This window comes from Orcinus orca, chromosome 11 (genome assembly GCF_937001465.1).
Source record: "Orcinus orca chromosome 11, mOrcOrc1.1, whole genome shotgun sequence".
Classification (NCBI taxonomy): Eukaryota; Metazoa; Chordata; class Mammalia; order Artiodactyla; family Delphinidae; genus Orcinus; species Orcinus orca.
The window spans coordinates 11,511,485-11,535,314 of NC_064569.1; the positions used below are offsets into that span (position 1 = coordinate 11,511,485).

The following is a 23,830-nucleotide window of genomic DNA, read 5'->3' on the forward strand; positions in this document are numbered from 1 at the left end:
CACTGTGCCACCCGGGAAGCCCTGTGCCAATTCTTGATATAACTATTAAGCCTTGATATCATGTCTAGTATGTAAACACATTTATGTAGGCCAGGAACAGAAGAGATGAAGCAATTATCTGTATAATTCAGAAAAAAATCTTCCCTAGCAAGTTAAAGAGGACATGTGGAGCTTGATTCTGCCAATTTTGAATCTGTATGCCTTAGCCTTATTATAATTTATCCCACTCACCCGTATAAACCTCATACTAACATGTAAAGTGAACTGACAAGCTGGAAAAATAAAAAGGTAAAGTATGTTCAATATATAGACAGGATCCAGTGAATACAGGTCACAGAACAAAATGATGAACTGCTTTGTATTTGTCCAAATTGTACAGATAATTTTTCCCACTTTCCTTTTTACTTAGCCTTGGAAAACACTGAGAATCTCCAAAGACTATCTTTAATACCCAGATTTTGTCCACTGCTGGATGCCTAGTGTTTTCTTTTGAGAACTAGCATTCCCTTTTTTTTCAATCTTATGAAAAAATTGTACTTTTCTACCCCTTTGGCCTTGGTTTTCAGTGACTTCTTTTTTGTACACATAAGTATGAATTTCTCCTCCCAAAGTGTGACAGGTATATTGGCCTTTTCTAAAGAAATGAAAAAACGTTAAAATATTGAAAGTTTAAATACTTTTTCACAGAAACAAACTATTCAATTTTAAAGGGAGAGAGAGAGAGAAACATTTTATTCTTTCTATCATGAACAACATAAATCAACCAAGCTTCACATTTTGGGTAGAAATTTTTTAAGTATGAATTTTTTCAGAACCTATTTTATTTAAAAAAAAAAAGGAAGAACAGGTGTATTTTGGCAGAGAAGTAAAATATAAAATATACAAAATTTGTTTTAAAATTCGCATACAAAATTTTAAAACACAGTACAATTATATAAAAATATAGCACAGACAACAGCCTGTAAAATTTCCTTTGGCCTTTCATTTGGTAGAGTTAAACAGAAAACCCTTTCTTAAAAAAAAATTAGCATCAACACAGTCCATAAGTTAGGTTGTATATGTTGAAAGAACTTTTCCTTGAGCTTCCAAAATCCTCTTCTTCCATGGTTACCTACATAAAGCATGACTAGTGAGGTATATAGGGCAAAACACTGTTGGGCGGATGTACAATAAGGAAAAAGTGCATAAACAAAGAATTCTTCCCATTTTCATAGAAGTATCAGATTAAATGTGAGTTCTTCTTCTTCATGTATCATTTTACTTTGGCAGAATTAAAATAAACCCATACAAATGTCTTTGTTCAAGTCCCAGCAGCAGTGATGTGTCTCCTTTGGTGGCATTATCTGATGCCACAACCATACAGTCCCTAGAGGAAGTAAGGTTTTGTGTGTGTACAGTCCCTAGAGGAAGTAAGGTTTTGTGTGTGTCTGCATCTGTAACTACAAACATCAAACGTAAGATCGTACATCAAGCACCATGTCATACTGTTGTCCCTTCTTCCGCCTGCCACAGTTTTTGATGAGAACCACATACAGTGTCAAAAACATGACCCAATCGCATGCATAGAGCAATGTTCCAACAATTAAAACTGTCTGTTTGGATTCTGAGAATGGCTTTTTAGATTCCTTATAAATGGTGAAAATCACACCACCCAGGAGGATTGTATACCAAACTGATACTGGAATAAGTCCTGTGAAATTAACAATGGATTTCCTTCCAGATGTGCCCCACCCAGCTTTGCTTATTGTTGCAACTGCGAACATCTTGGCGGGAAGTAAACTTGACATGTATAACATTGAGTAGAGGGACATGTAGACCATGATGATATTTCCTCTAAGGCAGCTGGCAGAAGATGATTGTATGAGACCCACTAACTGGACAGTTAACCAGAAAAGGAGGATGTTCCAAATTTTACCCCTGTAGAAGAGCTGGATTACTGTGGCAATGAGAAAGAAAGGGAAGAACCCAGTGATGACTGCTTCATAGGTCATCCGCAAGTGATGTTTATGAAACCACATTGCATTGTACAGCCACTCTCGGACACAGGACTTGCTCCAACAGGTCTGCTGGTTTAACCATCTGAGATATCCCTTAGGTGTTTCAGTAAGGCATTTGGATCGAGCTGTGTATTTTCTTGCATAGCCCAGGCTCAGCACTCAGTTTGTTAGATGCCTGTCATCTCCAAAACCACAATGGCTGCCCATAATTTTTTTAAATATTTATTTGTTTATCATTTATTTTTGGCTCACGCGTGTCTTTAGTTGCGGCATGCAGGATCCTTAGTTGCAGCATACATGTGGAATCTAGTTCCCCAACCAGAGACAGAACCCGGGCCCCCTGCATTGGGAGCACAGAGTCCTACCCATTGGACCACCAGGGAAGTCCCCTGCCCATAAATTTTTGATTGTACCAGTCTTCCACAAATTCATGCAGTAAGGAGTTTCTGTACATTCCCAGAGGTCCACTGATGCACTGGACGCATCCAAAATAAGACTGACAGGCCCTTTCTATGTTAAAAGCCATCCAGTATCTCACTCTGCTGAGGAAGGAGATCTAGGAATCACACTTGTTTAAAATCTGGACATCTCCCCTGACACCTCCAACCATGGGATCTTCTAAAACTTTTACTGTCTCCACTGATGAGGCAGGGTCAAGCATGGTGTCTGAATCACCAACCTGTGCATAATCCACACTTGGTCCCAGTGCTCGGAAAGCCGTGGACATGACTTCTCTTTTTCCACCCCATTTTTGCATGATGCAAATACTCTTGTTGGACAAGACCAACTGGGTGACATGTTGTGAGCTTTCTTTATGTGACTCATCTGTCTCACCAGGACCCTTCATGTGGAAGTTGTTCTTCCAGATCTAAGTGGTTGATTTGTCCCTGCCCATGACTGCACTGAAGATGTCCATCATGTAAAGATCATCTTCTGAATTTCCATCTATGACCATGACAACTTTAATTCCAGGGTAGGTTGGCCTTTTCACAGATTGCAAACATTTCCATAAGTAGTCTGGATCTTCTTGATATACAGCAATGCAAAGAGTTTTCTCGTAGTTTCTGAACTATGAAGAGGCTTTTTTTCCAGGTCTCTCTGACCTTTAAACCATTGTTCATACTTTGCCAGAGTGACCTTTCTAAAATGCAAAACTGATTTGTTTACTTAATTACCCCAAATCTTCAATGGCTTCTACTTCCTAGAATTAAAATTCTTTGACTTACCCTCTTGACATTCATGACCTGCTTTCTGCCTACCTATCTAGTTTCATCCACCACTCCATGCACTTTGTGATCTTGAAACCATTGCACACACAGCTCTCCAACCTGCCATGAGCTGGTCCAGCACCTCTGACTTTGCATATGCTGTTTCCTATGTCTGACATTTTCTCCCTTGTTAAATACCTAGCAATCTCAAAATTGCTATTTAAGACTCAGGAAGCAACACCCCCTTTGTAGGGACTGACTTGCTCTACAAGCTCCATGTACCTTGAAAGCAGGTCTTCTTCCAGTTTTATCACATTGTAATGTAATTTATATGTCTGCCCCTGCTTCTAGCCTGTGAACTCGAGGCCAGAGATTGTTTCCTCAGCACTTGATATGGTGTCTGACCCACAACAGGTGCTCAATAAACATCTGTGAAAGGAAGGAAGACTTAGGAAGAGAGAGAAAAGAAAAAAGAAGAAATGAAGAAAAGAAATGGTATGTAGTGCATTTATTTCTCTGCCTAAGAAACCACTGTACAGCTGCTCAGGTTAAAGACAAACTTATTAAGGTCATCAAAGAGGTGGGAGGAGGCCAGAATGACTCAGATTCTAGGCTGTGACTCAGTGGATGGTTGTTGTATCATCACTGAGAGAGGGAGCAGATGGGAAACAGGTCTGGGAGGGAATATGAGTTTAGTTTCGGACACACTAAGTTTTTAGTGGTTAAGATACTATAAAGCTCAGATTAAATATTTATCTATGGTTATCTATTTTCCACATTCAAAACTGACTCAGTATTTTATCTTTTTTGATGCAAAGATTGTCTATGAAAATTAGCACTAAAATTAGAAACTTAATACTAGAGCATCATGGCACCTTGGCCCAAGAGGGTGATACACTGGGACTTGGTCAAGCTACGCTAATCAGCTAATGCTGATTATGACCCTTAAAGAATGATCTTGAGCAGGAAAGTCAATTTATTCTGAACTGAGTCATGACCATATTGAAATCCATATTGGATTTCTTTAAAAACGGTAACGTGGAAGTAATGGCACTGATAAACATAGGCAGGCGCAGAATACATGTCAACAGGCTGCTGGTGATGAATGAGTCTAACTGTTACTAAGTCAATTGACCACAGTTGGACAATTGTTGGCATCATCCATAGATATGTCCTTTCTTCTCCTCCCAAATATAATAAGTATGTTTTCCAAACTGATTTTGGGACACAAATGCCACAGCCTCAGCCCCTCTCCAGCTTTTCTCATGCATTCTCTCCCACCCTCACCTCCAGTGAGCTTTGTAGGAAATGAAAAAGGGTGGCTGTTTCACTGTTACTGGTACTACCTACTTTTCTGACCACAAATAAATCTGTGCTTTTTTGACACTCATGTGCCCCCATGCATGGAAAAAAAATCTTTTACCCAGTCCTCAAGAGAATTCAATGAGAAAAATTTACTGCTAACACACTGACCAATTTACTTTTTTTTTTTTTTTTTTTTTTTGCGGTACGCGGGCCTCTCACTGCTGTGGCCTCTCCCGTTGCGGAGCACAGGCTCCGGACGCGCAGGCTCAGCGGCCACGGCTCACCGGCCCAGCCGCTCCACGGCATGTGGGATCTTCCCGGACTGGGGCACGAACCCGTGTCCCCTGCATCGGCAGGCGGACTCTCAACCACTGCACCACCAGGGAAGCCCCACACTGACCAATTTAGCAAATGCTTTGAGAATTAAGCCAAAATCTGAGTTTCTCCTGCTACCCCTAATTGATGTCCTCCGTTCCTCAATGTTTTCTCCATGTATCAACTCTTCCTGGTTGCCCAGTCCCATCCTTTTTTCTGATTTTCTTAAATCCTCAAATAATTTAAGCCTTATGCTTTTCTATTTTTAAAAAAACATCATGTTGTGAGGCGAATGGTGTGGAAAGGGCAATAGCAAAAAGGTAGAAAAATATCACATAATTCTAATCTCAGTCTAGCTCGATACAAGCTCTGTGAAGGCAGGGACCTCTTCTGCTTATGACCCTATATCCTGGGAGTGCTGTAGCTGGCACAGTAATGTTTCTTTGATGAATCTCGTTTTATTGTGTGTGTTCTTGACCCAAAAGTGAAATTTATCTGAACATTCACGGAAGTTAATCTAAAATAACTCAAGTCGTATGTCTTCATGCTTGGGTAAGGAGCCTAGAGGACGTTCAGATGCCCAAGGGACAAGGGCCACGTGTTGATATTTTCTCTAGAGTCATGAAAATGAAAATGAGATTTAAACTTTTTTTTTTTGGCTGCGTTGGGCCTTCATTGCTGTGCGCGTGCTTTGTCTAGTTGTGGCAAGTGGGAGCTACTCTTCGCTGAGGTGCATAGGCTTCTTATTGTGGTGGCTTCTCTTGTTGTGGAGCATGGGCTCTAGAGTGCGGGCTCTGTAGTCGTGGTGCACGGGCTTAGCTGCTCCGTGGCATGTGGGATCTTCCCAGACAAGGGATCAAACCTGTGTCCCCTGCATTGGCAGGAGGATTCTTAACCACTGCGCCATCAGGGAAGTCCCAGATTTAAACATTTTTAACATTAACATCCTTAGAATCAATGCACTTGATAAATATTTGTTGAATGAATGGGAATATTACTTTCTAAAAGCAGAGTATTTTTCTTCTGTAAATAAAGATGAAAGAGGTCCCATCATTTTCCTATTTCTCTCTAAAAACCCAAACACCCAAATTGAATTTCTTTTATTTACCTGTTTATTCTAATATTTTCTATGAGTTAATTGTTTTCAGTTGAAAAATAATTCCTAACCCTGTCTTAGAATTTGTAAAATAATCATAAGTGGCCTAAATCACTCTTTCCCATATTTGGAACCTAAGTTTGCTAGCACCTCATTTATGAAAGAGGAAGTAGTTTTCAACCCTGAGCAATACAATTTTTGCCTGATGTAGTCAGTCAGTTAGAGAAAAAAAGAAGCATGAGAAAGCAGAGGCAGAATATGTCAGAGAAAAATATAAAAACAATAAAATTGCAACTTAATCTATCCAGATTGGTTTTAGCTAATAGTTTACTGACTGTGATCCTTGAATTGCTTTTCTCTTTTATGCTCAATGAGCATGGTCATTCAGCATCCCTCTGTGTACCTTGGCTTTGCACCTTTCCTTCTTCGAAAGGGCTTTCAGTAAATTGATACCTTGTTTTAGATTTGCTTTGTCTCTTCATCAGAGTCATTAAGAAAATAACTGATTCATGAATAATCAACCTCTAGGCAGCAAAACTGTAAGTAGGTATTTTAGCTCTCACTCCCTCCAGAAATCAGAGCCTGGGATTGTTGATGAAAGGAGAATTATTTGGGGACAGAGAACAGGAGTAGGGGGCCAGGAGAGTGAAACAGGGAGGGAGGGAAAGCAGGAGGGTGCATTTTGAGATGGTCCAAAGAGGTGTGCAGAATAAGCCTCTGAAGATCCCATCCCAGGGATGGAAGAGGGAGCATTTATCCAACTGCTCCCATCCCACATAGGTCAAAGGGAGTGTTAAATGAGGTGCTAAATCCTTCACTCTCAGGTTTGCACATGCTCCAGTGCTAAACAGTTATGATTTCGGAGGAGCTCTGAGGTAGAAAGCAGGGGGCTCCTGCAGTCTGGCTGAGGTGAGGTGCCTCAGCTTATATACGAGAAACTAGAATAAAAGGCAGGTGAGAAGATGTGAGGTGGGATGAATAATGTGCCTGATACACAAGGCAGGTTGAAAGGGATTAGTTTTTTTTAAAAAAAAAAGAGCTTCAAGGAAACAAAATACTAATACATTAAAATGCTGGAGATTTGCTTGGCTCTGGAATGATCTCTTTCCTTCATCTCCTAAAAATGTACCTATTCTTCATTGCTGGCTTAACTCAGAGTTCTTGCCAAAAGTCTTATCAACAGAAAGTCAACTTTGCCCCATTCTGATTCAGCACCCAGCTCACTGCTCATCTAGATCACTCTTCAGTTATATGTATTTGTGTGTATTTGGTCCAATAAATTTCATTACAAACTTCTTAAGAATGAGGGGTAGCATCTTAAATTTCATTGTATTGGCTCCTTTGGGCTTAACACAATGCTTTATTATATGGCCACGTAAATCCCCAACTTTCACACTGGCTGGAGGGTCACCATTGGAGACAGATTCACATCACATCTACAGTATATTAATTCTTAATTTCTAATTGCAGATTAGAATTTTGATATCTTAGGTCTGGTTTGAGTAACTTGACACTACCTTATATTGGAATTGTAGCTGTGTGTGCAAGACTGAAGGACAAATTTCAGAGCAAGCCTGTCTCTCTCAATCAAGAGACTTGCACAATTTTCCCCAAGAAGATGATAACATATCTGTTGTCTATACAGACAGAGAGTTTCAAATTTTCGACGCAAGTTTCCTCATAATTTCACTACCTCTATTAGTTTCATTTTTTAACCACATTAAGTAAATTCCTGTTTCACAGTAGTACAAAAAACCTACATAATAACATTATTAATACATTTTCTAGCCACATCTTAAAGCCAAATTATCAAAAGATTGTGAAATATAAGTTGTAGGAGCAACTGGAATCTTCTCTATTAAAAAAAAAGGTGAAACAAATGCATTTTTTTAAAAAACTCTTAAATGTTAAACAAAATTAATCCCTTGAGATTCATTCCATTATTGTTGCTACTACCTTTTTTGCTATTTCAATAGTAATGCTTTGAAATTTGGAATCCAACAAAACATAACAGGTGACAAAAGTAAAAATAATGTCTAAATAAGTGTGAAAACTAAAGTTTCTATTTTGCGTGTCAGAACCAAGACCCAAGATGAAGTTCACGTGATAAACAGTTAATATATCATGGAAAGTAAATCACCATGAAATAGTTACTTAAAATGTTCTACCTCAATTTCAATACTGAAGGAAGATCTTTTAAATTTTCTTCCAGAGAAAGTTTTTGATCTTTGCTATCAGATTCAGGACCAGGAAACAAAATTTAATAATAAAGATTCATAAGTACTTCTCCCAGAAATTCTTCTGGAACTTATCTATTTGAAAAAAAAGTTTTTTGCTAAGGTCTAATCAATAAACGTGGTGTTACGCTTGTCTCTGCCCTGTCAAAGTCTACAATAAATGTTCAGTCAAAATATGTGTAGGTTAATCTTTATGAGAGAACCTCCCTAAATTTTCTCAAAATATTCCAAACTCCATGTGTCCCAAACTAAAGTCACCCTGTTCCCAGTCCTCAAAAAAGTGCCTTTTCCTTTAGTTCTCACCTTGATAAAGGCAAGAAACATCCACCACTTTGATCTGGAAGTCATCCCTCCTGGCCATTTACCAAGTCCTCAGGCTTTTATCTATTTCCTTTTCTTCCCTATGTATCACTTTAGTTGAAGCTCTTCCCATTTCTGGAACTTATCTTGTATACATTCTTATAAGCACCCTAGTATAGAGCTTGGATTGGTTCAAGATGGTGGAGTAGAAGGGCATGCACTCACCCCTTCTTGCAAGAGCACTGGAATCACAACTAACTTCTGAACAACATCAACAGTAAGTCGTTGGAACCAACCAAAAAAGATACCCACATCCAGAGACAAAGGAGAAGCCACAGTGAGAGACTCCACTCTTGGAGGGCACACACAAAGGCCTGTGTGCATTTGCACCCAGGAGAAAGGAGCAGTGACCCCATAGGAGACTGAACCAGACCTACCTGCTAGTGTTGGAGGGTCTCCTGTGAGGGGGTTGGGGGGGGACGGCTGTGGCTCACCACAGGGACAAGGACACTGGCACTGACAACAGCACTTCTTGGAAATACTCATTGGCATGAGCCCTCCCAGAGGCTGCCACATCAAACAGCCTGTAGGCTCCAGTGCTGGGTTGTCTCAGGCCAAACAACCAAGAGGGAAGGAACACAGCCACATCCATCAACAGACAAGTGGACTAAAGTTTTACTGAGCACATCCCTGCCCACAAGAGCAAGACCCCATAAGGTTAACAGCTGATCTTTCAACAGAAACTCTGCAAGCCAGAAGGGAGTGGTAGGACATATTTAAAATGATGAAAGGGAAAAACCTACAATCAAGATTACTCTACCCAGCAAGGATCTCACTCAGATTCAACAGAGAAATTAAAAGCTTTACAGACAAGCAAAAGCTAAGAGAATTCAGCATCACCAAACCAGCTTTACAACAAATTCTAAAGGAACTGCTCTAGACAGGAAAACAAGACAAGGAAAAGACCTACAATAACAAACCCAAAACAATTAAGAAAATGGTAATAGGAACATATATATCGATAATTACCTTAAATGTAAATGGATTAAATGCTCCAACCAAAAGACACAGACTGGCTGAATGGATACAAAAACAAGACCCATATATATGCTGTCTACAAGAGACCCACTTCAGACCTAGGGACACAGAGACTGAAAGTGAGGATGGAAAAAGATATTCCATGCAAATGGAAATCAAAAGAAAGCTGGAGTAGCAATTCTCATATCAGACAAAATAGACTTTAAAATAAAGACTATTACAAGAGACAAAAAAGGACACTATGTAATAATCAAGGGATCAATCCAAGAAGAAGATATAACAATTGTAAATACATATGCACCCAACATAGGAGCACCTCAATATATAAGGCAAATACTAAGAGCCATAAAGGGAGAAATCGACAGTAACACAGTAATAGTTGGGGACTTTAACACCCCACCTTCATCAATGGACAGATCGTCCAGACAGAAAACAAATAAGGAAACACAAGCTTTAAATAACACATTAGACCAGATGGACTTAATTGATATTTATAGAACATTCTAACCAAAAGCAGCAGGATATACATTCTTCTCAAGTGCACACAGAACATTCTCCAGGATTGACCACATGCTGGGCCACAAAGAGAGCCTTGGTAAATATAAGAAATTTGAGATCATATCAAGCATGCTTTCCAAGCACAACACTATGAGATTAGAAATAAACTACAAGAAAAAAAGAAACTGTAAAAAACACAAACACGTGGAGGCTAAACAATATGTTACTAAACAACCAATGGATCACTGAAGAAATCAAGGAGGAAATCAAAAAACACCTAGAGACAAATGAAAATGAAAGCACAATGACCCAAAACCTAAGGGATGTGGCAAAAGCAGTTATAAGAGGGAAGTTTACAGCAATGCAATCTTACTTCAGGAAAAAAGAAAAATCTCAAACAACATAATCTTACACCAAAAGCAACTAGAGAAGAACAAACAAAACTTAAAGTTAGTAGAAGGAAAGAAATCATAAAGATCAGAGCAGAAATAAATGAAATAGAGACGAGCAAAGATCAATGAAACTAAAAGCTGGTTCTTTGAAAAGATAAGCAAAACTGATAAACCTTTAGTAAACTCATTAAGAAAAAAAGGGAGAGGACTCAAATCAATAAAATTAGAAATGAAAAAGGAGAAGTTACAACTGATACCACAGAAATACAAAGGATCATAAGAAACTACTACAAGCAACTGTATGCCAATGAAATGGACAACCTGGAAGAAATGGACAAATTCTTAGATGGTACTGGCACAAAAATAGACATATAGACCAAGACTGAACCAGGAAGAAATAGAAAATATGAACAGGCCAATCACAGCACTGAAATTGAAACTGTGATTAAAAAACTCCCAAGGAACAAGTCGAGGTCCTGATGGCTTCACAGGCGATTTCTATCAAACATTTAGAGAAGAGCTAACACCTATCCTTCTGAAACTGTTCTGAAAAATGACAGAGAAAGGAAAATTCCCAAACTCATTCTATGAAGCCACCATCACCCTGATACAAAAATCAGACAAAGATATCACAAAAAAAGAAAATTACAGGCCAATATCACTGATGAACATAGATGCAAATATCCTCAACAAAATACTAGCAATTCGAAAGCACAATTCATTAAAAGGATCATATACCACAATCAAGTGGGATTTATTCCAGGGAATGCAAGAATGTTTCAATATCTGCAAATCAATCAGTGTGATATACCACATTAAGAAATTGAAGAAAAACCATATGATCATCTCAATAGATGCAGAAAAAGCTTTTGATAAAAATTCAATATCCATTTACAATAAAAACTCTCTGGAAAGTGGGCATAGAGGGAACCTACCTCAACATAATAAGGCCATATATGACAAACCCATAGCTAACATCATACTCAACAGTGTAAAGCTGAAAGCATTTCCTCTAAGATCGGGAACAAGACAAGGATGTCCACTCTCACCACTTTTATTCAACATAGTTTTGGAAGTCCTAGCCACAGCAATCAGAGAAGAAAAAGAAATAAAAGGAATCCAAATTGGAAAAGACGTTAAACTGTCACTGTTTGCAGATGACATGACACTAGGCATAGAAAATCCTAAAGACACTACCAGAAAACTACTAGAGTTCATCAATGAATTTGGTAAAGCTGTAGGTTACAAAATTAATACACAGAAATCTGTTGCATTTCTATACACTAACAATGAAAGATCAGAAAGACAAATTCAAGAAACAATCCCAGGCTTCCCTGGTGGCGCAGTGGTTGAGAGTCCACCTGCCAATGCAGGGGACATGGGTTCGTGCCCCGGTCCGGGAAGATCCCACATGCTGCAGAGTGGCTAGGCCCATGAGCCATGGCCGCTAGCCTGTGCGTCCGGAGTCTGTGCTCTGCAACGGAAGAGGCCACAACAGTGAGAGGCCCGCGTACCACCAAAAAAAAAAAAAAAAAAAAAAAGAAACAGTCCCACTTACCATCACATCAAAAAGAATAAAATACCTAGGAATAAACCTACCTAAGGAGGCTAAAGACCTGTACTCTGAAAACTATAAGACACTGATAAAAGAAATTGAAGACGACACCAACAGATGGAAAGATATACCGTGTTCTTGGATTGGAAGAATCAATATTGTCCAGATGACTATACTACCCAAGACAATCTACAGATTTATTGCAATCCCTATCAAATTACCAATGGCATTTTTCACAGAACTAGAACAAAAAATCTTAAAATTTGTATGGAGACTCAGAAGACCCCGAATAGCCAAAACAATCTTGAGAAAGAAAAACGGAGCTGGAGGAATCAGGCTCCCTCACTTCAGACTACACTACAAAGCTATAGCAATCAAAACAATATGGTACTGGCACAAAAACAGACATATAGATCAATGGAGCAGGATAGAAAGCCCAGAAATAAACCTATGCATCTATGGTCAATTAATCTATGACAAAGGAGGCAAGACTATACAGTGGTGGAAAGACAGTCTCTTCAACAAATGGTGCTGGGAAAACTGGACAGCTACATGTAAAACAATAAAATCAGATCATTCTTTAACACCATACAAAAAAATAAGCTCAAAATGGATTAAAGACCTAAATGTGAGACCAAACACTATAAAACTCCTAGAGGAAAACATAGGCAGAACACTCTCGGACATAAATTGCAGCAATATCTTTTTTGATCCATCTCCCAGAGTAATGGGAATAAAAACAAGAATAAACAAATGAGACCTAATTCAACTCAAAAGCTTTTGCACAGCAAAGAAAACCATAAACACAATGAAAAGACAACCCACAGAATGGGAGAAAATATTTGCAAATGATGTGACCGACAAGGGATTAGTCTCCAAAATATACAAACAGCTCATGTGGCTTAATATCATCAAAACAAACAACCCAATCAAAAAATGGGCAGAAGACCTAAATAGACATTTCTCCAAAGAAGACATACAGATGGCCGAGAGGCACATGAAAAGATGTTCAACATTGCAAAGTTTTAGAGAAATGCAAATCAAAATTACAGTGAGATATCACCTCACACCAGTCAAAATGGCTATTTTCAAAAAGTCCACAAACAATAAATGCTGGAGAGGGTGTGGAGAGAAGGGAACCCTCCTGCACTGTTGGTGGGAATGTAAATTGGTACAGCCGCTATGGAGGTTTCTTAAAAAACTAAAAATAGAGATACCATATGACCCTGCAATCCCACTCCTGGGCATATATCCAGAGAAAAACATGGTTCGAAAGTATACACACACCCCAATGTTCACTGCAGCACTGTTTACAATAGCCAAGACATGGAAGCAACCTAAATGTCCATCAACAGAGGAATGGATAAAGAAGATGTGGTACATATATACAATGGAATATTACTCAGCCATTAAAAAGAATAAAATAATGCCATTTGCAGCAACATGGATGGACCTAGAGATTGTCTTACTGAGTGAACTAAGTCACAGAGAGAAAGAGAAACATTGTATGATATCGCTTATATGCGGAATGTAAAAAGAAATGATACAAATGAACTTATTTACAGAACAGAATCAGAGAATGAAGTTATGGTTACCAGGGGCTAAGGGTGGAGGGAAGGGATAGTGAGGGTGTTTGGGATTGACATACACACACAGCTATATTTAAAACCAGTAACCAGCCAGGATCTACCGTATAGCACAGGGAACTCTGCTCAATGTTATGTGGCAGCCTGGATGGGGGAGTAGTTAGGGGGAGAGTGGATATGTGTATGTCTGAGTCACTTTGCTGTGCACCTGAAACTATCACAACATTGTTAATCAGCTATACTCCAATATAAAATAAAAAGTTCAAAAAAAAAGATACCACATTAAAAAAAACTAGTATAGAAAGAGCACAAGAAAATGTTTGAGTTCACACAGAGCACTGTCTTCTTTTGGGTCTAAAACACTAAGACAATGGGAATGAGCTGTAGGAAGACTTAGTGAGTCTCAGAAAGACAGAAAAGTGTTGGGAAATTCTAAAGCAGCCATGGTTAATAAAAATTGCACTGTGGCAAAAATAATCAAGATGATTTCAGACAGTTACAACCAAGGAAAGTGTTTTCTGAAACAGCTGCTTAATGTGCTGGTATGGACCCCAATGTTAGGCCATGATTAAGAAAAAATTCTGTTTTTATAACAATCTTTTTGCAATCCTTTTGCCTTATCAAGAGATCCACGACGCTTTTTCAGAGAAAAGCAATTCCAATGGCTGGTCAATTTTATAGCCCCTACTATGTGCCAGGCACTGTTCCTCACAACAAACTTATGATATAGATATTATTATAATACCCATTTTACAGATGAGGAAATTGAGGCATGGAGAGGTTAGATAACTGACCGAAGGTCATGTGGTTAGTAAGTATTGAAGCCAGGATTCAAACATAGGCAGTCTGGCTCTACAGCTTCTGTCTTGGAATTCCATCATATCTCTCTAATACTTGACTTCCAAGAATGAAGACCTGCCATAGAAAGAGTGAACATATGGAGCAACTTCCTCAGGGAATCTGGAAACAAGAAAGTTCTCAGAGATAAAGGATCAATTGAGATTGGCCTCAGCCATAGGTCTGCTACATCAGTTAAGGAGACTGAACAACTCCCAGGACTGTAAACTCCTCGACAGCCACATAAAGGGATTAGCTTCTTTAGAGAGGCAATCTGTTAGTCTCACGTGGCACTGGTGAGTCATGGGAGAGTGGAAAAGGAGTTGGTGACCAGGTTTTTGGGCAAGCAGTGTCTGGTAAGGAGGACCCATGGGCTGACTGAAGTGTCCAGTCCTAGTGAGATGCAGATGAATCAGGTCCCCAGCCTAAGAATCCCTGATATTCTTTTATCTTGTGTAGTTTGATTGCAGTGAGGATAATGCCTGGAGCAGGCTACACAAATAACCAGTCTGATAAAAATGAACAACACTTAGTATTTTGATGAATAGACGTGTGTTTATCAGGACAAATCAGCTTCCTTGTATCTGATCAGCTCTGGAGAACTGGAAAGAATGAATTTCTGGAGTCTAGCCCTGCAAGTCCCAGGGCCAGATCTGGAACCAGTTTTACAAGGCACATGCCACCTTACGAGTCTCTTGGCAACCAACCCACCTCTTTCCCTGGTGACAACCTGACTGCACTATACATACGACTTAGAAAAACTGGTAATTCCCTGGTGGTCCAATGGTTAGAACTCCGAGCTTTCACTGCCAAGGGCTCGAGTTCAATCCCTGGTAGGAGCTGCAAGCTATGCAGCAAAAAAAAAAAAAAAAAAAGAAAAGAAAAGAAAAATTATACAAGACATCCTAAAAACACATGTGGGGCTTGAAAGTCTGGAAAGATAAAGGCAATGCGATTATATGTCTGAAGTCTTTAATAGTTTGAAATATATGGCTAGGATGAATTGGTAGTTGTTTGCCGATTTCTAGAATAATGAAACTACAACGTAACTTTCAAAAATTAAGGAAGTTGGTTTTGGATAAAGAGGTGTATGTTAGCAGATACAAAATTCATTCCAGGGGGTTGAAAATACAATCCCTTTAGTGTTTATTGGGCACTCGTTAAATGCTGAGTACTGAGCTGGGCATTTCAGAGAGAACATGGAAAGCAAGGGGTAGCAAAGGCCCCATTTTCTGCCCAAAAGTTGTTGGCAGTCCAGCAGTTGAGGGTAAGACAAAGACCCCAAAAGCTGCACTAGAATACAGGTTAATATGGGTGGAACAAAGGAAACAGAGATCGCATCTTTTGAGACAGTCGGGGTGGGCATCACCAGTCATTCCTCAATGCCATGATAAGACGTCTTTCTGGATGGCTGGGCACAGTGCCATCAGGACCAGTTGCAGCAGAAGTGCCCTCACTCTTTGCCTTGACTCCCTCCACCTGGCATGGCTTCAGCTTCTTATTTGGGGAGCTCAGTTTAAGAAGCTGTTTCTTGTTGGCTGATATTTTCTTGAATAAACGGTGCCCCATCTTCAGAAAAACAACGTCTCCACCTCACTCCTTAGGCTGCCCCTCACATCTACAGAAACATTTAAAACAATCCCAATAATCCAAAAGAAGAACAGAAAAGGGAGAGAAGATTCCGCCAGCACTCCAGACACAGAAGCCATTTCCATTTCCAGGGCGCTCCCTAGCCTGTCCCAGGTGTGTCCTAATGAGCAGTCTCAATGGGCTAAGGGGTGGCATGGGGACTCCACCACTTCCAGACTGTGCAGGCAAATCATGGGTCAGGAGCCTGGGATTGGTCACTTCTGAGCACAGAAGCCCAGGCAGCTTCAAAGACTGGAAATATTTAAGAATGATAAGTGGGCAAGTTGCGAAAGCAAAGGTCTTGAAATCTGGACTGCACACACTTGCTGAAGGAAGGTGGAGGAACAAGAACCAGTAGGTGCTTTTAGGAAGGGGTTGCTCTCCCAAACCCCACCCTAGTCTTTCACAAGGTCAGCACAGAAAAGGGATTAGGAAATAAAATGAAATGAATCCTCTCTTAATATTACTTTTCAAGTCTTTCAAGTTTTTTTTTTTTAACTTAATGTTGGTTTTACTCATTGGGAATGAAAGTGACAAAGCCCAAACTTTTTTTTTCTTTTTTAGGCAAAGGGTCAGTGTCCATACCTGTAGGAATAAAACAGTTTTAAAACCTGTTTTACTAAGAGGGGAGTAGTCAAGTAAATGGCCTTTTGCACTTCAGCTCTGCCTTCACTGGCTGTGTATCTTTATGCAAATTACTGAAATCTCTCAGTGTCAAACTTTCTCATCTGTATTATGGGGATAATAAGCCTACTTAGGATTGTAGTGAGCATTATATGAAAGAACACACATCCTTCCACACGCTGCCTGGCACATATCAAACTGACAATACCAGGCTGCACTTCTCATCATTTTAAACCAAAGTCATTGTCAATTAAGGAAAAAAAAAAAGTGGCATTCTGGGATCATACCTCTCTATGGTGCGAATAAATATATTCAGATGTCCTTTGGCTGACGCTTTTAGGACCAGCCAAGGCTCAGCAAAGCCAAGAGTCGTGCAGGAGCGAACCGATTTGTCTGCCAGGAATTCTGGCCAGCGCTTCTTAAGCTCGCAGAAGCACACACCCTATGCCCTCGTCTGGGGCCATCCCCGAGCTCCAGCAGGGCTGGAGCAACCGCGGCAGAAGCGCGTTCCTTGGCGTCCACCCAGAAGCCAGACGGACACACCCGCGGGAAGTAAACTTGACCCGACTCTGGAACTCACCGAGCGGCATGGGCTCAGCGTGGAGCGCGCGGGCGTCCAGGGCCCCTCCCGGCGCCCCCCGCCCGGGCTGCCCGCGGGGCGCGCTGCTCACCTGCCAGGCCCGACGGCACCACGGCGGCCAGAAGCAGCAGCAGCAGCAGCAGGGCCGGCGGCGAGAGCAGCCCGAGGCTCCCGTCCGGGCTGCGGCGGGACATCGCTCGGCGGCCGCGATCTCCGCTCGGCTGGACCAGGCGGCTGTTGGCAGAGCGGTTCTGCTGCCGGTGGTGGGGCGCAGCGATGCAGAGGTTGGAGCGTCCTTAACTTTCCTCTCTCATGAGCCCGACCTGTCTGGGGCTTTTAGAGGCGAGGAAGGCTCACGTGGCCTTGACGACAACCTTCGCCCTGCTGGGCCCCAGTCGGGGAAGGGCGGGACCTTTCTGACCCTCTAGCGCCCTGTGGGCAGGGCTGGGACAGTTCCCCTGCTCAACTTCTGGGGCCTGCCGAGGCTACGTGCTGCTTTCCCCTCACTCGTCGGGCGGTTTGGCGGCCCTGGGCTGGAACAAATCAGTTCATCTCCACACGGCTAGCCTCTAGGGCCGGCCACTCGTCTGCAGCAGCTGGGAGGAGACCCCCTGGCCGTGGAGAAATGCATACCCCTGCCTACACGCAGCTCCGATTCTTCGCCATTCTGGAGAGGTCTTCACTGGTCCTTCTAACTCCAGGTCAGTGCCCTTCCATCTCAGGCTGTTTAACCTAAATCCGTTGACTGTTGCTCAAGACTTTGGATCGTTTGCTTTTCTCTTCATTGGCTGGATCCACCACTGGCGAGTGATTCAGATGGGTCTGAAACCAGATATATCTCCAAACCCCCTGTGAAGTCCCCATTTCTGTGCAGGACCAGTTGAAAGAGACATTGTGAAGTAGGCAAAACTATGCCTTGGGTAACATTGTGAAGTCGGCAGAGGGTGCCCTGGGTGACACTGTGAAGTAGGCAAAAGGCATTTTATTTATTCAGTAAGCATCTGTTGAGCCCACCTTTTGTGTCAGGTACCAGTGATATAAAGACCATTAACAGCATGTCTATGACAGGCAAGTAGGGATAAAACTGTATAAATAAACAGGTACTGGAAGCTGACGTTATTGCCGCAATAAAGCTCTGCTTAAGGGTCTGTGAGGGAACCCAGCTGGGGGCCTAGACACTCCCTTCTTCTCCATCTTTCTTCCAAGCTTAACTGAAGTGTTAATGGGAAGGGAGGAAAAGAGGCACATTTCCTAGAAGGGGAAACACATTTGTAATCGCTAGAAAAGATACAGAACAGTTACATCAACTCTCTGCAAAATGTTAAACACGAGTCCTAAGTCATAATTTTGTTTGGTGACAACACCTATCACAGTACTTGGATGATAATATCATGTAATGAATAGACATGAATGAAGGAATTGAGGACACTGTAAAAATTGCAATGTCCGTTTTTCTTTAAGTTAGAAAATAATAGTGAAGGAAAATGATGAACATTTTGATTGTGCCATGTCGAGAAGAGAGCTACAATAGGACATTCAGGGAAGTCAGAAAGTAAGTCAGAAAGAGGAAAACGAATATCGTATATTAACGCATACATGTGGAATCTAGAAAAACGCAAGGCAGAAATAGAGATGCAGTTGTAGAGAACAAACAAGGGGGGAAAGCGGGGTGGTGGTGGTGGGATGAACTGGGAGATTGGGATTGACATATACACACTAATATGTATAAAATAGATAATAAAAAAAATTTAAAAAGGAAGTTGTGTCACCCCAAATATTTCAGTCATGCTACCCTCCACCACCCTCCTTCACCTTATAACCCTTCCAATCCAAGAAGCAAGTGGTTGGATGCGATCATGTGTAAGATGCAGAGACACTCATTCATCTATTATTTAGTCATCAAATACTTGCTGAATTCCACGTTCCAGGCACAGAACAGTAAACAGGACCAAGTCCCTGCCCTCACAGAGCTTGCGTTCTAGTGCGGGAAGCAAGTTATACATGTAAACAAATTAAGTGGATCAGGGTTTAGCAGCCTCAGTGCCGAGACATTTTGGACCACTGCAATTCTTCGTTGTGGGTGTGGTCCTACGCATCCTCTGGTCTTTATGCACTGGAACCTCCCTCTAAGTTGTGACTATCAGAAACGTCTTCAGTCATTGCCACACGTTCCCCTAGGGAGCAAAGTTGCCCTCAGTCGAGAATCACTGAATTCGAGGATGATAGATCTTGCCTTCTTTAAATTGTCAGTTTACATATCCAGGAGGGAGATGAGCAGCTAAACTCAGCAAAGCTGAGGGGAGGGGGACCAAAGAAGACGTTGACTGTGCAATGTTTTTATCACTTCTGTAGCAGATAGACACGTGCGGTTTGGGCTACTCACCACTCATTACCCAGTTCCTATTACCAATTTTTCATGAATCTGGACCCTATTGGTTTTGAAGTTTCAGTGAGCAAGGGAGGAGATATGTTTCCACCAACAGACACAATAACTGTTTCACTGAATTGGAATTTTAAATTTCTGCCTGGCCTTTATTGGGCTCCTGTGAAAGAAACGGGCAAGAATAGGATTGTAGTGTTGGTCAGAGTGAGTGAGCCTGACAATTGAATGAATATAGCACTGCTACTCAGCAGGAGGGGGCAGTAGAAGGAGCTCAGGAGAGTCCCTTGTATCACCATGTCCTCCTGAAAAGGTTAACTAGAGTGCTGTCACCTCTCCTAGGCCGCCCCTCCAGTGACTCAGGCCCCTCACTCCAATAGGCAAAGAACGCCAACCAGCTGGGATGCTGGCCCAAAGCAAAGGGAACAGGAAAAGAGAAGTCATGAATAACTAGAGCTGGGGGACCAGTTGTAGAAACAGAGACAGTGGCCTCTGTCTATGTTTCTTCCCTTGCTGTAACATATATGTGGTGGATTCAAAATCTTACAGTTCCAGAATAAAATGTACATCATGTAAATTTGTTTTTTTTCCAAAAGGTATGATTAGCTTAGCATTCAAACACTTATCCATCGATGGTAGAAATTTGAGAATACCAAACTTAAGGTTACTCCGTCTCATTTGGGCTAAATTCTAAGCAAACTTCACCTCCTCCTTATTCTTTCCCCCTTTCCTGAGGCTGATCGTCATTTCAGGGGCTTATGTATTGACTGGGCATTGAATAGGAGGCATCTATTCTGTGAGCCATCTTCTTGGCTTGGTGGACTCCAGTGAGATGAAGTTCATCTCTTCCGTCCTCCTTGTGGTACAACAGTGGCAGGAATCCACTGTTGACATCTGAGGCTCTTGGCCTCAGGCCTGGATTCCTATGTGCTCTGTGTATTAGTTAGGTAATGACAAAGTTCAATGGATTAATGCAACCAAAATGTATTTCTGACTCATATTCCAGACCAATGTGGGAGTTGCTTAGTTGCTGGCTTTCTTTCATGTAGAAATGTAAGAATCCAGTGTCCTTTCACCTGTGGTTCCACCATTCTCTAAGGCAGATGTTCTAATCTTTCCTCGCTCATATAGTGCCCCGAGCGTCTCAGTAATACAATCTTGGGGCTGCAGGCCCAAAGAAATATCTAACAGTTTCTTTCATTAATTAGTTAGGGCCAAACAATTTAGAAGTAGTAATGTACTCGGTGTCCCAGATGGTACTATGTTTTCCTCAAAGATTTATAATATCTCAGGTGCCCCCTTTAGTTCCCTGTGGTATGTCCTGCTGATAACATTATTTCCTGTGAATATTTAGTATATCCTAGGTACCCCTTGTGAATTCATTGTGGTTGTCAAACTGTATGCAGGAACAATCACTCAGGGTCTTGGAATGTTTTCTTCCAGCCAGAGAAGGGGAAAGAATATGGGAAAGTTCTCCTGCTTCATTCCACTGGCGATAACTAGACATACTGCCACACCTAGATGCTGAAGAGGCTGGGAAATGCAGCCTCCAGCTGGGATGTCACCTCTCAGTACGGAAATAAAACACACATTTTTTTGGAAGTCAGCCAGCTGTTTTTGGTACTCTTGGCAACCTCTCCAACCAGACTTGGATTCTTCTGGGCCCTCTGGCTCACTATCAGACCCACCTGAGCCCTGTGGGGGAGTGTGTGGAGTAGGGAGTCAAAGATACTCCGACTTGGTGTGTGTCAGCCAGTCTCCCCAGATGCCACCTTCGGTCATTGCTTTTCTACAACTCAGATGTCATGTAGCAGACCTAACTCCTTGCAAGTTCATGAGCTACATTCTGGAAAGTTTAAACATAACCTCCTCTGCTCTGGTAACTCTAGACCTAACTGGAGTTCCTATTACCAAATGTTCCCACATCCTACCCCACCCATCAAATAGGCAACTCAACCCCTAGGGGAAGGATGGCGCTGGTCCTTGCATCAAACTGCTGTGTATTTCTCTTAACCACTCTTCAAACATTTTAGTTGCTTGGATAAGAGTTATTATACATCCTTATAAATTATTACCTTACAAACATTTATTATCTACTAAATACCTTATTATATGTCCTTATTCCACTTTATTGCTCTTGAATATACTTTATGCCCTTTTATTTCAACTGTGCCTTTTAAGTGTCCAAGCCAAGCTTTTGAATATTTCAAAACATTTTTCTTTCTCAGGTGCACAGACCTTACATTTTAATGGCTTTGAAGATTATGGTTTGTGTCTACGCAAGACCACAAATTTTACTCTTTGGTCTTTTTGTTTTCTTCTTCCTTGAGCAATAAGCCTCAGCCTCTTAGAATTAACCTAGTAGTGCAAAATTTACTAAGTTAAACATGAATTTCTCAGAAGAAAAATGCGTAGGGTAATATTTTAGACTACTATTCAACTTCTCTTCTGTGTATTTACTTCCGTAGTTAATTTTCCCTTTCTTTTTTGTTCTTTTCCTCCATTTGTGTGTGTAGGTTGTTTTGGTAGTTAAACTGATCATTTGGTACTTGGGGATCAGAATATTGAGTTCAAATTGCTGCAGAACCAAAGAAAAAAATGGACATTCCTCAGAAATCCTGGGCTCAAGCCTGATGCCTGCGGAGCTTGTTTTGGTGACTTATTTTTTTTTAATTAATTGATTTATTTATTTTTGGCTGCGTTGGGTCTTCTTTGCTGCACACAGGCTTTCTCTAGTTGCGGCGAGCGGGGTCTGATGTTTGTTGCCGTGCGTGGGCTTCTCATTGTGGTGGCTTCTCTTTGTTTCGGAGCACAGGCTCTAGGCGCATGGGCTTTAGTAGTTGTAGCACGTGGGCTCAGTAGTTGTGGCTCGTGGGCTCTAGAGTGCAGGTTCAGTAGTTGTGGTGTACGGGTTTAGCTGCTCCACGGCATGTGGGATCTTCCCGGACCAGGGATCAGACCCATGTCCCCTGCATTGGCAGGCGGATTCTTAACAACTGCGCCACCAGGGAAGTCCCTTGATGACTTATAGTGCAATTCTGTGCTGTCTGCCTATCCTCTCTTCGACTCATTTGCTCGTGCTTTAAAAAGGCTGCAATCCATTATAATTTCCAGACTGCAGGTGTCTTGTAAATTGGGTACAGAAAAGTGGGGCTGCCATTGGTCAGTGATCGTAAGGCCACTAGCATGTCTTGGCTTTGGGACAATGGTATAGGGGCGAGATGTGAATCAAGCGTGGGCTGACTGAAGCAGAAGGAGCAGAGGTTAAGAGAGAAGTTTCTGTACAAGCTGAATACTAATTAGATGGTTTATTATTATTATTATTTTTTCTACAGATGACAACTATACACTTTCTACCCTGCTGACAGGCATCTTGGTCTCCATCTTTACTTCCAAAGAGGCTGAGAAAGGCACTCCTGAATACTTTTGGGGCCAAGAACATTTTCTGCATTGTTTAAGGGATGTAATCTTTTTTTGCCTGACAGCTCTTTTTTTTTTTATGATTTCTCTTTTTCTACCTCTTTTCTAAATTAAATGGCTATATCCTGGAGTAGCTGCCACCAAGTTCCTCAATTTACGTTTCTTCTCCCACTCTTAACATCTTAGCATTTTCTCCTCATTCTACAGACAGAAGTACAAATGCCAAATAAAAACAATTAGCAAAACACAACCCCTTCTTAGTGGTGTTTAACCTTGACTACGGATGCAAAATATTCCTGTGTTAAATGTCCCCGATCTTCTTTCAGGTTATAAGGAAGGATTTAAGCCTGAATGGTGTGTAACAATGAATAAATGAAAAGTGCTTGATCAATATTTGGTGAGTCCAGTTTGCTATTGATAATTTTCAAACGAAGACAGAAAGAACACAAATCATAGGCAGTTAATTCTTGGAAAGTGGCTACAAATTAACATGTAAATATAACCCGGGGTCAAAACTCAAGATAATGCTACTTGGAAAAGATCCTAATTCAGTCTAGCTGAGTAAATTAGATGAACATCTCCTGGATACAGGGAATTTTGATATAAACTGTGCATATCAATCTTTCAGAAAACTGCAGTTTGAGAAGGGAGTTCTGAGGAGTGTTGCCAAGAGAAATTTGAATACTGTCTCTGTTGAGAAACATACACTGTCTGCTAGCTCTTTCAATGTAAAGATTTCAATTTAAATCAGAAACAAGAACCAGAACTCCACAACATGGAGTCTGAAAAATATTGCAGACCGAGGGGAAAGGAACATCACCCTGAAAGCTCAG

The 23,830-nt window shown here is 41.2% G+C and overlaps 1 protein-coding gene, 2 long non-coding RNA genes and 1 pseudogene across 4 annotated transcripts in view; 1 reads left to right on the top strand and 3 right to left on the bottom strand.

Annotated features, from left to right (window-relative positions):
* Window positions 1-17,423, bottom strand: part of PLBD1 (phospholipase B domain containing 1) — a 68,253-nt gene extending 50,830 nt beyond the window's left edge. The window contains exon 1 of the mRNA XM_049693873.1: window positions 17,289-17,423. Coding sequence (XP_049549830.1) covers window positions 17,289-17,391 — 103 coding nt within the window. The 5' untranslated portion in view covers window positions 17,392-17,423. The remainder of the gene's footprint in view (window positions 1-17,288) is intronic.
* Window positions 1,406-5,987, bottom strand: LOC105748595 (hyaluronan synthase 2-like; annotated as a pseudogene).
* LOC117197144 (uncharacterized) lies at window positions 15,494-17,281 on the bottom strand. The gene is made up of 2 exons (XR_004477672.1): window positions 16,905-17,281; window positions 15,494-15,982 (listed from the first exon to the last, which is right to left on the bottom strand). It is a non-coding gene; the product is annotated as an uncharacterized LOC117197144 (long non-coding RNA).
* Window positions 17,424-17,773: 350 nt separating the features above from the next.
* Window positions 17,774-23,830, top strand: part of LOC117197143 (uncharacterized) — a 46,121-nt gene continuing 40,064 nt past the window's right edge. For both annotated transcript variants that reach the window (XR_007469945.1, XR_004477671.2), the window contains exons 1-3: window positions 17,774-17,898; window positions 22,094-22,231; window positions 22,913-23,394. This is a non-coding gene — a long non-coding RNA (uncharacterized LOC117197143). The remainder of the gene's footprint in view (window positions 17,899-22,093; window positions 22,232-22,912; window positions 23,395-23,830) is intronic.